The following is a 12,121-nucleotide window of genomic DNA, read 5'->3' as shown; positions in this document are numbered from 1 at the left end:
TTGCTGGAGGTCAGAGTTGAGAGTGTGGTGCTGGAAAAGCACAGGTCAGGCAGCATCTGAGGAGCAGGAGAATCGACATTTTGGGTAAGATTCCTGATGAAGGGCTTATGCCTGAAACGTTGATTCTCCTGCTCCTCAGATGCTGCCTGACCTGCTGTGCTTTCCCAGCACCACACTCTTGACAACTGAGGACATCGATAGGACGATGGGATCCGTACTTGTAAGGCTGCACCAACTTTGATTCAGTCTGCCTTTGTTTTAATGTAGAACTAGTTTTCAAATTGAAGCTGCTCAGCAGTTATATTTATTCTTATCTGGTAAGCAACATACATTTAAAACAAAATAGACTCTACTTTAACAAATCCAACCGTTGCAGCAGGTAACTGGCTCTGAGCTGCCAGTGTTGGTGAGCTAGCCAGCTGTGCCAGTTCAGTGTGCAGGAGTTTAGGCTCGTGTAGCATGGGGATGGATTGTCCCTATCTACAGCTCAGAAGGTCAGGGTTCACAAACGCCCCTTGTCCTGGAGGTGTATTACAATAGGTCTGAACAAGCTGATTAAACAAAATTATAGGAGCCAGTCTCCCAGTCTCTACACTCAAGAGACCTTCCCTCTCAGTAGAGGTATGTCTGTCTGTCTCTCTCTTGCTCATTGTTTCTCAGGAGCAGTCTGCATTCTATCCCCAGTCTCCCTGAGGTGAAGGTCCACCATGGATGATCAGTCACTCCTGTGTTTGCCTTCCCTGCTTGATTTGGCCCAAAACTGCCCCTTCTGTTGCATGGGAGAGTGATCTACCCACATCCCTCAATGATCTCTCGGGTTAGCTGGGCTCCGCTGCGGCATTGTGTCGTGCTCTAATTCCATCCTGGCTGGGATTTTTCAGACTGTATTCCTGAATTAGGACCGCCGTGTTCCTCAGCATCTCGGTCCAGGTCCAACGCGCCTTGCGGTAGGAGGCGCGGTGCGTTACAAAACTACGGAACAGGTTGAGGGGCTCAGCGGAGCGGAAGGCCTCTGGGATGTCCAAGTCGGGGAGGATGGCCACGTTGCCAATCATGAAATGGTTCAGGCGTTTCTCCAGCAGAGCCTTGTCCAGGTACCGCAGCAAGTCCCTGAGCCGGGGCTGAAGGCACGAGTGGTGCCACGCTCCTGGGGCTTGGCTGTTCATCAGGTGCAGGAGGGCAGTTTTGAAGTGGTACTGGCTGAGACCGCTGGCCCCAGTCAGATTGCACTGTTTCTCGTGGAGAAACGAGACTATTTGCAGACACATCAGGTGGCAAGAACTTTCTGGAAGCTTCTTCGCCATCATCTTGAGGAAACGCTTCTCGTAGACAGCGAATGTAAAGGGCCAAGCTATGTCGTTGGAATGGACGGTGCCAAAGGGCACATCACTGCCCATTAGGGGCATAAAGTAAACATCAGAGTTTTCAAACTCCACCACCGGGAGCAGGCTGAAATGCACGGTTTTCCCCGAGCGAAATCTTATCCTCAGTGCTCCAGGCCTCTCCAGATCCCGAAAGGAAAGATCAAAGTCGTACTTGTGTGAGATCTTAGCCCAGGCTTTGGTCAGGGCCCTCTGGAACCACTGGGTGACCTGCGTCTTGCCCATGTAGGGAGCAGTAGCAGCCCACAACAGCTTGTCTTTCTGAGTGGAGCCTGGCAGAGCGGCCTCCAGGGCGTTCTCACCATGCACCAGGCACAGCATGTCCTCCCCCAGCTGCGTCCGGCCACAGACACAGCTGCACGGGTCCTCTCCAGGATTGATGACACAGACCATCCCAGAGCCAAACTCCCCAGAGACCCTGCCCCCTGAAGCCATCCCAAACCCCCCTCCAGAGCACATTACCTCCGCTCGGAACCGGTAAGGATCTGGGGGAGTGAAGGGTACAATCAGGTCACACACCAAGGGTCTCCTGACCCTCCAGTTCTCATACAGACTCCCGATGCCAATGCATTCCTCCACCTCCATGTCCAGGTCCCGGTTACACACACTCCTCAAGGCCTCCAACAAATCATCTGCACACCCCTCCACCAGCTCCTTGATCCTGGACAACTCGGCACCGGGAACGCGGACACACTTGTCGTAGAAGCGGACCAGAGCCCGATGGTCTGGGAGGGCAGCACACCACCACGCCTCCCCGATGGCACCAGAGTCTTCGTCCTCATCCGCCACTTCCTGCAGACACCGCGGCTCTGTGTCCTGTCTCCAGACCTCCAAAAAAAGGAATGCAGCCACAGAGAGAGCACTCCACAGGCTCCAGCCGTACTCCTGCCCCTTCCCTGGCTCCCCTCTGGACTCCAATCCCAACTCCCCTGGAGGCGACTCTGCCAATTCCTTCTCCAGCCTCTGCATCTCGGCTTGAAGATGTTCCTCACGCTCCTTCATCCGCCTCAGGCTCTCCAGCTCCTGCTGCTGCTCTCCGTTCCACCTGGCCTCCTGGAAGGTGAATGGCTGATTGATCACCGTGACTGCCATGACCAGGCACACGGCTAGGATCCCAACCGGCATGGCCACCCAACTCTGCACTGGGAACGAGAGAGAGAAATCACCATGAGAATCCACTGGGAAAAACAAGGGGCATGGAAACATGGAAAAGGAACATCCGGAACCCATCCTGGACGAAACAAGGGGTTAGACACAGGGGCAAACGTAGGGGAAAACAGAGGCGAGAGTGTGGTGCTGGAAAAGCACAGCCACTCAGGCAGCATCTGAGGAGCAGGAGAATTGACATTTTGGGCATAAGCCCTTCATCAGGAATGGGGCTTGTGGGTCGGAGCGCTGAGAGATAAATGGGAGGGGGGGTGGGGCTGGGGGTGAAAGTAGCTGAGTGTGATAAGTAGATGGAGGTGGGGGAAAAGGTGATAGGTCAGAGAGGAGGGTGGGGTGGATCAATGGGAAAGACGATAGACAGGTCAGGAGGGTGGTGCTGAGTTGGAGGCTTGGGACTGGAATAAGGTAGGGGAGGTGAAATGAGGAAACTGGTGAAATCTACATTAATCTCGTGCGGTTGCATGGCCCCAAGGCAGGAGATGAGGCATTCTACCTCCAGGCGTCAAGTGGTTAGAGTTCACCAATGGAGGAGGCCCAGGACCTGCATGTCCTTGACGGAGTGGGAGGGGGAGTTGGTGTTCAGCCACGGGGCAGTGGAGTTGGTGGGTGCGGGTGTCCCAGATATTCTCTGAAATGATCCGCAAGTTGCCGTCCTGTCTCCCCAATCTAGAGGAGACTACGTGGAGTGCAATGGATACAGTAGATGACATTTTGGAAGTACAGGTAAATTTCTATTGGATGAGGAAGGATCCTTTAGGGCCTTGGACGGAGGTGGGGGGGGGGGGGGGGGGGAGGTGTGGCCGCAGGTTTTGCACTTCTTGCGGTGAATCTTCAGTAGGAGGTAGAATCGAATGGTACGGGGTTCACGGGCAATGGGCTGTGGCTGGGAGATCCCCAGAGGTGATGAGGTTGTGAATCTTCGGCAGGAGGTAGAATCAAGCAGTGCGGGGATAACAAGAGGACCAAACAATAAATCAGACACAGGACAAACACAAGGGGAAACACAGGACCAAACACTGGACCAAACATAGTGGAAAACAAAGGACCAAACGCAGAGCCATACATAGGGGAAAACAGAGGACCATACATGGGGTAAAGCACAGGACCATGCATGGGGGAAAGCACAAGACCGTACATGGAGGAAAGCACAGGACCATACATGGGGGAAAGCACAGGACCATACATGGGGGAAAACACAGGACCATACATGGGGGAAAACACAGGACCATACATGGGGGAAAACACAGGACCATACATGGGGGAAAGCACAGGACCATACAAAGGGGAAAACATGAGATCAGTTACAAGGAAAGACACAGGACCAAACCGAAAGGGTGCATTTATTTATAATCCTTCTACATTCTGGAATGATATAGCACAGAGGAAGCCAATTGTGTCAGTAGTGTCTCTTTGAAAAAAATCTGTCCAATTTGTTCCACATCACCATCCCTTCCCCAACTCCCTGTCCTTATGCCATAGCCCTAAATAGTCTCCCATCAACTATTTTCAATTCCATGGATAATGAATTTGAATGTTGAATGCGTGACAGTGTGCAGCTCAAGCAGTCTCAGGACACAGGGTGGAGGGAGAGTGTGATCAATGGATGATCATGGGGGAATGGATGTGGGGCTGAGGATCAATGGAGGAAAGTGCCATTGAGCTTTAGGATTGAGCTTTAGAGGGAGGGATACGTCAGCTAGATAGCAGGTGACAGATTATTTTGACCCATGGTACCTGCAGCAAGTCCATTAAGTCAAAAGGGAATGTTGAGACCCTCCAGCAAGTTATCTGCTCTGATTCTGAATATACACATATGAGTCAGTAGAAGTAGGCCATTCAACCCCTCTACTTCGCTCTGCCATTCAATAAAATCATGAATGATGTGATTTCCACCCGCCCCCAATAATCTTTGACTCCATCAAGAATTAGTCAAGAATTTATCACTCATTGCCATAAAGGTGTTCAATGATCCTGCCTCCACTGCTCTCTGACTCATAACACCCTGAGAGAAACAAAAATTTTCCTCATCGTCCTCTAAAAGGGAGACCTCTTATTTTTTAAACTGTGCTCCCTAGTTCCAGTCTCTCCCACACAGGGATACAACCTCCCAGCATCATCCCTGCCAGGTCCCTTCATGGTGTTACATGATACAATAAAGATCAACTCTCGTCTTTCCAAATTCCAAATGTAACTCGCCCAGTGTGTCCAACATTTCCTGATAGAAGAACCTTACCCCTCATAGTTCTTTTATGAACCGTCTACACCACTTCTATCCCTTCTTAATTAAGACCACCAAAACTGTACACAATACTGCAGATGTTGTCTCACCAATGCCCTGTATTAGCTCAGTTGGCTAGATGGCTATATTGCAATGCAGAGTGATGCCAACAGCATGGGGACCATTTCCACAACCGGCTGAGGTTACCATGAAAACCTGTCCTTCTCAACCACTCTCCTCACCTGAGGTGTAATGATCCTCCAATCAAACTCCCATCAGTTTTCTCTCACAAATGCACCAACACACAAAAACAGCAGCTAATGGACTTAAAAGGCCGTATTACAGCCAACAAGCAAAACCAACGTCATCTACAAAATACCGTGCAAGAACTGTAACAAACACTACATTGGACAAACAGGCAGAAAACTAGCCACCAGGATACATAAACACCAACTAGCCGCAAAAAGACATGACCCTCTCTCACTGGTATCCTTACATACAGATGAGGAAGGACACCACTTCGACTGGGACAACACATCCATCCTAAGACAAGCCAAACAGAGGCATGCACAAGAATTCCTGGAAGCATGGCATTCCAACTGGAACTCTATCAACAAGAACATCGATTTGGTTCCCATCTGTCACCCACTAAGTAAAAGAACAGGACATGACATCACCAACCCAAGGACCCCCCAAACACATAAATAGAAAGCAGGCCATAACGCCAGTGCTTCACCAGAGGCTCACTGATGATGTTACATAGTTTGATGACGAAATGTCTGAAAACAAACCTTCCAGCTCAGCGAGCTAACTTACATCCAGTTTTTTTCTCTCTCTCTCTCTTGATTGAGACAGCAGCTCTAAGGTCTAGTAGGACCATAAGACCATAAGACATAGGAGCTGAATTAGGCCATTCAGCCCATTGAGTCTGCTCTGCCATTCAATCATGGCTGATATGTTTCTCAAACCCATTTTCCTGCCTTCTCCCATAACCCTTGATACCCTTACTAATCAAGAACCTATCTATCTCTGTCTTAAATACACTCGCTACCTTGGCCTCCACAACCTTCTGCGGCAATGAGTTCCAGAGTCACCATCCTCTGGCTGAAGAAATTCCTTCTCATTTCATTTCTAAAGGGTCATGCCTTCACTCTGAGGCTATGCCCTCGGGTCCTAGCCTCTCCAACCAGTGGAAACACCTTCTCCAAGTCCACTCTTTCCAGGCCTCTCGGTTTCAATCAAATCTCTCTTCATCTTCCTGAACTCTACTGAGTATAGACTCAGAGTCCTCAACCGCTCCTCATAAGACCAGCCCTTTGTCCCTTGGCTCATTTCTGTAAACCTCTTCTGGATCCTGTTCAATATCAGCACATTCTTCTTGAGGTAGGGGGCCCAAAACTGCCCACAATATTCTAAATGTGGTCTGACCAGAGCCTTGCATAGCCTCAGCAGCACATCTCTGTTCTTAGATCATAGATCATAGAATCCCTACAGTGAAGAAACAAGCTATTTGATCCAACTAGTCCACACATAACCTCCGAAGAGTAACCCACCCAGACCCATTCCCCTGGGCTATTTCTTGACATCTACCCCTGACTAATGCACCTAACCTACACATCCCTGAACACTATGGGCAATTTAGCATGGCCAATTCACCTGACCTGCACATCTTTGGACTGTGGGAGGAAACCCGAGCACCCAGAGGAAACCCACGCAGACATGGGGAGTGTGTGCAAACTCCACACAGCCCGAAGCTGGAAGCGAACCAAGATCCCAACACATCCTCTTGAAATGAATGCCAACCTTGCATTTGCCTTCCTAACAGCCAACTGAACCTAAATGGTAATCTTAAGAGAATCCTAACTAAGGCTCACGAGTTCCTTTGTGCTTCAGATTCTCAAAGCCACTCCCTCTTTAGAAAGTAGTCTATGCCTCTATTCTTCCTACATTAGTGCATAAATTCACACTTTTCCACATGGTATTCCACCTCCCACTTCCCTGCCACTCTCCTAGTATGTCCAAGTCCTTCTCCAGCCTCTCCGCTTCCTCAACACTACTTGTCCCTTCACCTATCTTTGTCTCATCTGCAGCATTAGTAACAATGCCCTCAGTTCCTTCATCCAGATCATTAATGTGTAATGTAAGTAGCTGTGGTCGAAACATGGACCCCCGCAGAACTCCACTAGTCACTGGCTGCCATCCTGAAAAAGGCCCTTTTATCCCCACTCTCTACCTTCTGTAGCAGGCCAATCCACTATCCATGCCAGTACCTTGCTAACCTTTACATAAAGCTGTAGTAAAGCATTCCTACTTTCATTTTCTATTCCCCTTACAATAAACAATAACAGTCCATTTACTTTCTTAATTACTTGCTGTACCTGCATTATATCTTATGGTAGCTCATTCCCAGGACACCCAAATCCCAAGTGCAGCACTCCCTTGGTATTGACGCTCCAATAGTGCAACACTCCCTCAGTACTAATCCTCTAATCGTGTGGCTCATCCTCAGCACAGACCCTGCAAAATTGCAGCATTCTGTCAGTACTGGCCTTCTGATAATGCAGCACTCCATCAGTACTGACACACTGACTGTGCAGTGCTCCTTCAGTACTGACCCTCTGACAGTGCGGCATTCCCTCAGTACTGATCCTTCAACAATGCAGCATTCCCTCAGTACTGACCCTCTGACAGTGTAGCACTTCCTCAGTACTAACCCTCCGATAGTGCAGCACTCCCTCAGTCCTGACCCTGTGACAGTGTTGCACTCCCTCAGTACTGACCCTCTGACAGTGCGGCACTCCCTCAGTACTGACCCTCTGACAGTACGGCACTCCCTCAGTACTGACCCTCTGACAGTGCAACACTCCCTCAGTACTGACCCTCCGACAGTGCAGGGTTCCCTCAGTACTGACCTTCCGACTGTGCAGGGCTCCCTCAGTACTGACACTCCGACAGTGCAGGGCTCCCTCAGTACTGACACTCCACTAATGTCACAGACTATAAGAGAGGTAGAGTTTGGAAGTGGATTAATTAAAGCAGCAGTATTTCATTAACAGCTGCTGCTAATAATAATACTGGGTTTTTCAATACTTTCCTGGTGGTTTTGTTCTGATCTCAGTGACAGGGGTTGTTTGAAAGGAAGTTTTCTGTTTTTACGTCCAGAGGTCACTGCAATGGGTGACTGAGCTGATGCCTCCAGTGAAGTGGTTACCCTCAGAACTGGCTGTGGGCGGTGGAAGGGGGAGGGTGGTGGCAGTGGTGGTGGTAAGGGGGAGGGCTTTTTGCCGACTATGGGGTCTTTGATTCAAAAACTCACTCCCTTCTCTGGTATTTCACCTCCACCCCATTCCAAACCTGGGTCTGATTGTGTATCAGTCATCTCTGTTCCTGAAATCAAGACCTTGAGCTGGAATTGAGGCTCTCTCTGAAGACAACACTGTACTTAGCATTGATGGTGATAATAGATCTGAAGATACCTCACAGGAAGAACTCCAAACATAGTTCGATGTCAAGGTCACACAAAAAACTGTTTTGATTAGTGACTAAAAGTTTAATCAAATCATTTGTTTGAAGTTGAACTGGATCAGCCATATAAGTACAATGGACAAAAGCACAGGCTGGCAATCCTGCAGTGAGTAACTCACCTCTTGATTTCCTGTCCACCATCAAGAACGCACAGGTCAGACGTGTGAAACAATACTCCCTTCTTGAGTGGGTAAGTGCAGTTCCAACAACATTCAAGAAAAGCCCCATACTACCCAGGACAAAGCAGCTTCTTCAGTGCCCTCCCATCTAACACCTTCAACTTTATTCCCTTCAATAACAGCAAACAGCAGCAGCATTCTATACAATCTACCAGATGCAATGCAACGACTCACAGTTTGACTGCTCTTCCCAAACCTGCAACCTCTACCATCTAGAAAGATAAGGGCAGTAGACACATGGGAACACCAACACCAGCAGGTTCCCCTCCAAGCAACTCACCAACCTGACTTGGAAATATATCGCTGTTCCTTCAGTGTCACTGGGTCAAAATCCTGGAACTCCCTTTCTAAGGGCATTGTGGGGCCACAAGGACTGCAGTAGTTTGTGGAAGCACTGCCTTCTCAAGGGCAATTAGGGATGAGCTATAAACACTGGCCTAGCAAGCAACACCCACAGCCCGGGAGTGAATCAAAAGTTCCTAAGAATTTGTCACACTGGGGAAGGGGTGTGTTCCTCACCTCGTGTCTGGGTCTGACTCATTGAAAGAGGCCGATCATTGTGACTGGTGAATAACGTCATTATCAGTGTCTCCTGTAACAGTAAATGGTAAGTGACAAGGTACCCTGTCTAACCGTTACTGTCTTCCAGTCTGTGAACAGCTCCACCTGGAATGCACCCACGTCAGACTGGACTGCTGAAGATAATTGTTCCTCTGCGCTACAGAAAGGACAGTCACTGTTAACTTGATCATGGTGACAGAGTGCTCAGAGGCATCCTTACTCACATCAGTGCTTTAGATCTCTCCTTCTCTTCATGTAACATGCTCTGGGAGTGCATTAGCGATCACAGACTTCATTTTGATTTATGTTGGCCCATGATTATGTTTGGTAAAGTGATTTACCATTGCCTTCAGCCAGATGGTAACTCTCCATCTGCTAATGCCTGCCAGGAGCTGGTCTGCCTTGCCATGTTATGAACACAACTTCCTCGACTGTCAATCATGAAGTGGGACTCAATCCCAGACATTTGTGGTTCAAAGGCACGGACACTACCCCCTGCATCACAAGATCTTGCACCTTAGCTACATCAGCACAAAGCTGGAGGAGGACTGTGGGGGCTGTGGGGCAATTACACACTTTCCACCCCAGGATCTGTATTCACAGTAAGTACAGAGAAGACAATTCCTTTCACAAGGGGAAATGTGTCTCCGTCTCCCTCTTCAATATTGGGAGGTGGCTGAGCTATACAGCTGCAGGCCCCAAACAAAGCTCTGATATATCGATATGACTTGTCATCAAGCTGAGACAGTGAGGGTAGTCATGATTTGGAGATGCCGGTGTTGGACTGGGGTGTACAAAGTTAAAAATCACACAACACCAGGTTATAGTTTAACAGGTTTATTTGGAAGCACTAGCTTTCAGAGTGCTGCTCCTTCATCAGGTAGTTGTGGACACCTGATTGTGGACCAAGCATAATCACCTGAACTATAACCTGGTGTTGTGTGATTTTTAACAGTGAAGGTAGGCTGTGAGAATCCCTTACTGTTCCAGTCCTTGCAGCTCCACAACAGCCAACCCTCTGAAATGAGCCAGTCATTTCAGAACTGGTGAAGGAGAGACTAAAGGCAGGAACTGGGGAGAGAGAGGCAGCAAAGCATAACAAAGGTCATCAGGTGGAACAGGCCAGAGTAGAAAAATAGAAATGCAACATGCAGTTGTCAACTTCCAATAGAGTGAGTTCATGACTCTGAGGAGCTATGACTTGGAAGAATTGATACGGACAGACCAAAGAGAAAGAAATAGAAAGGGAGACAAACAAAAGAAGATAAAAGTATTAGTGTAGGAATATGCACAATGCTGTCAACAAGGGGTGGCACGGTGGCTCAGTGGATGGCACTACTGCCTCACAGCACCAGGGACCTGGGTTCGATTCAAGCCTTGAGCGACTGTCTGTATGGAATTTGCATATTCTCCCCGTGTCTGTGTGGATTTTCTCCGGGTACTCCGGCTTCCTTCCACAGTCCAAAGACGTGCAGGTCAGGTGAATTGGCCATGCTAAATTACCCATAGTGTTCAGAACTGTGTTGGTTAGGTGCACTAGTCAGGGTTAAATGTAGAGGAATGGGTTTGGGTGGGATACCTTCAGAGGGTTAACATGGCCTTGTTGGGCCGAAGGGCCTATTTCCACACTGTAGGCATTCTATGAGAGCCCACATGGGACTAAACCAAACATTTTTGCATTTTGTCTTAATATCCAAAACCCATGTCCCTATCATCATTAAGATCACCCTATCTCCAATTTCAGAAAATCACCTGACTTTACATCATCAGCTGCTGAAACCTCTATTCACATCTTTATTACCTCTAGACTTGACAATTCTAACCCTCTAACATTCTACCTTTGTATCTAACATTCTGCCTTTGTAAAGTTGAGGTCGTCTGAAACTCTGCTGGGTTTTAACTGACACCAAGTGGGAAGCAGTTTGTGTGTTAGCTGTGGCTGGGCCCCAGCATCTTATCTTGGACTCTGAGGAAGGTGAGTTCAAAGTCCACTTTCAATGTTGATGGTTTCTTCAGACCCTTGAAGATGCTTCTTAAAATCAACCTCTACAACCAAACCTTCACAAACCTGTTCTTAGACCCTCTCCTCTCCTGATTCTGCCTGTTTGTTCTTCCATTGAACTTCCTTGGAATGTAGATAGGACAGGTGCTATATATACGAAGAAGCGCAGACTAAGCGGGATCTCCAAGGGACTCCCAGAGAAGGCCATTAGGAGGCAGGAAAAATAGATGTTTCTGGAGAGGATAAGGATTGAAGATTATGGGGAGAAAGTGAATAGTGTTGAGGGATATGGTGTTTTGAATTGCACAATAATAATACACAATCTTTTAAGTTCCTACTTGATACTCATCTCCTCCAAGTCAGAGACTGTGTGTCGGACTGGGTTAATGAGATTACAGTAATTCCAGATCATGCAAAGTTAAATGAGGAAGAATTTATACCCAAGCAACCACTGTATTAATATAGAGCTTTTACCACAGTAAAATATACCGGGTTGCTATATTAATGTAAACTGGTTTGTCGCAGACGCCATTACTCTGACTAACTCTGTCTTAGACACACACTCAGACACATGCTCTCCCACTCTCACCCACTCTCTTATTCATTCACTCAGTGCCCCCCCCCCCCCAACTTTCTACGCGATCTAAGCGAGTTTCTATTCTTCGTAAATTCCGTTTCACTAGGACCTGTCCTTTAAATTCTCCTTTTAAAAACCGTACTTTTAAACAAAGCATAAACCAGGACCAGCTTAAAATCAGCCCCTTTCTGAGTGCGGACTGTCTTAACTCTTCCCTTTCCCTTGCCCACACCGAGCATCTTGGCTAACGGGCCGACAGAGAGACTGGGTAAGTCTTAAACTCCCATCATCGCCAGAGTTTCAAGCTGCCAACCCGGGAGTGAGAAAGAACAGGAGCCTGGACACAGAGCTAGTCAGAGGGTACAGCTTCCAGTTAGAGCCTGACTCAGAGCCACTCACCTCCGGGCTGTAGCCGAGCTCCCCGGGACCAGACAGCGAGGGGTTGGGGAAGGGGACAGAGAGTGCGCCAGGTTTGCTGTTAGTCGAGTTCCTTCCTCTTTCTCCGCTCGC

General features: G+C 48.4%; 1 protein-coding gene across 1 annotated transcript; it reads right to left on the bottom strand.

Moving 5' to 3' along the window:
- Positions 1–273: 273 nt before the first annotated feature.
- On the bottom strand, positions 274–11,215 carry LOC122561262 (inositol 1,4,5-trisphosphate receptor-interacting protein). The gene is made up of 2 exons (XM_087998802.1): positions 11,101–11,215; positions 274–2,524 (listed from the first exon to the last, which is right to left on the bottom strand). The coding sequence occupies exons 1-2, from the start codon at positions 11,147–11,149 to the stop codon at positions 819–821; spliced, it is 1,755 nt and encodes a 584-aa protein (XP_087854928.1). The 5' UTR covers positions 11,150–11,215; the 3' UTR covers positions 274–818.
- Positions 11,216–12,121: the final 906 nt, after the last annotated feature.

This window comes from Chiloscyllium plagiosum, unplaced genomic scaffold (genome assembly GCF_037043375.1).
Source record: "Chiloscyllium plagiosum isolate Xiang-an unplaced genomic scaffold, Cpla_swu_hap1 HiC_scaffold_22, whole genome shotgun sequence".
Classification (NCBI taxonomy): Eukaryota; Metazoa; Chordata; class Chondrichthyes; order Orectolobiformes; family Hemiscylliidae; genus Chiloscyllium; species Chiloscyllium plagiosum.
The sequence above is the reverse complement of the archived record's forward strand: the minus strand, read 5'-3'. Positions and strand labels throughout refer to the sequence as shown.

Coding starts and splice junctions, on each gene's coding strand:
- LOC122561262 (XM_087998802.1), bottom strand. CDS start 11,149: ATGGAAGAACAAACAGGCAGAATCAGGAGAGGAGAGGGTCTAAGAACA. Junction 2,525..11,100: donor AGGAGAGGGTCTAAGAACAG/GTTTGTGAAGGT, acceptor TCTCGTTCCCAG/TGCAGAGTTGGGTGGCCATG.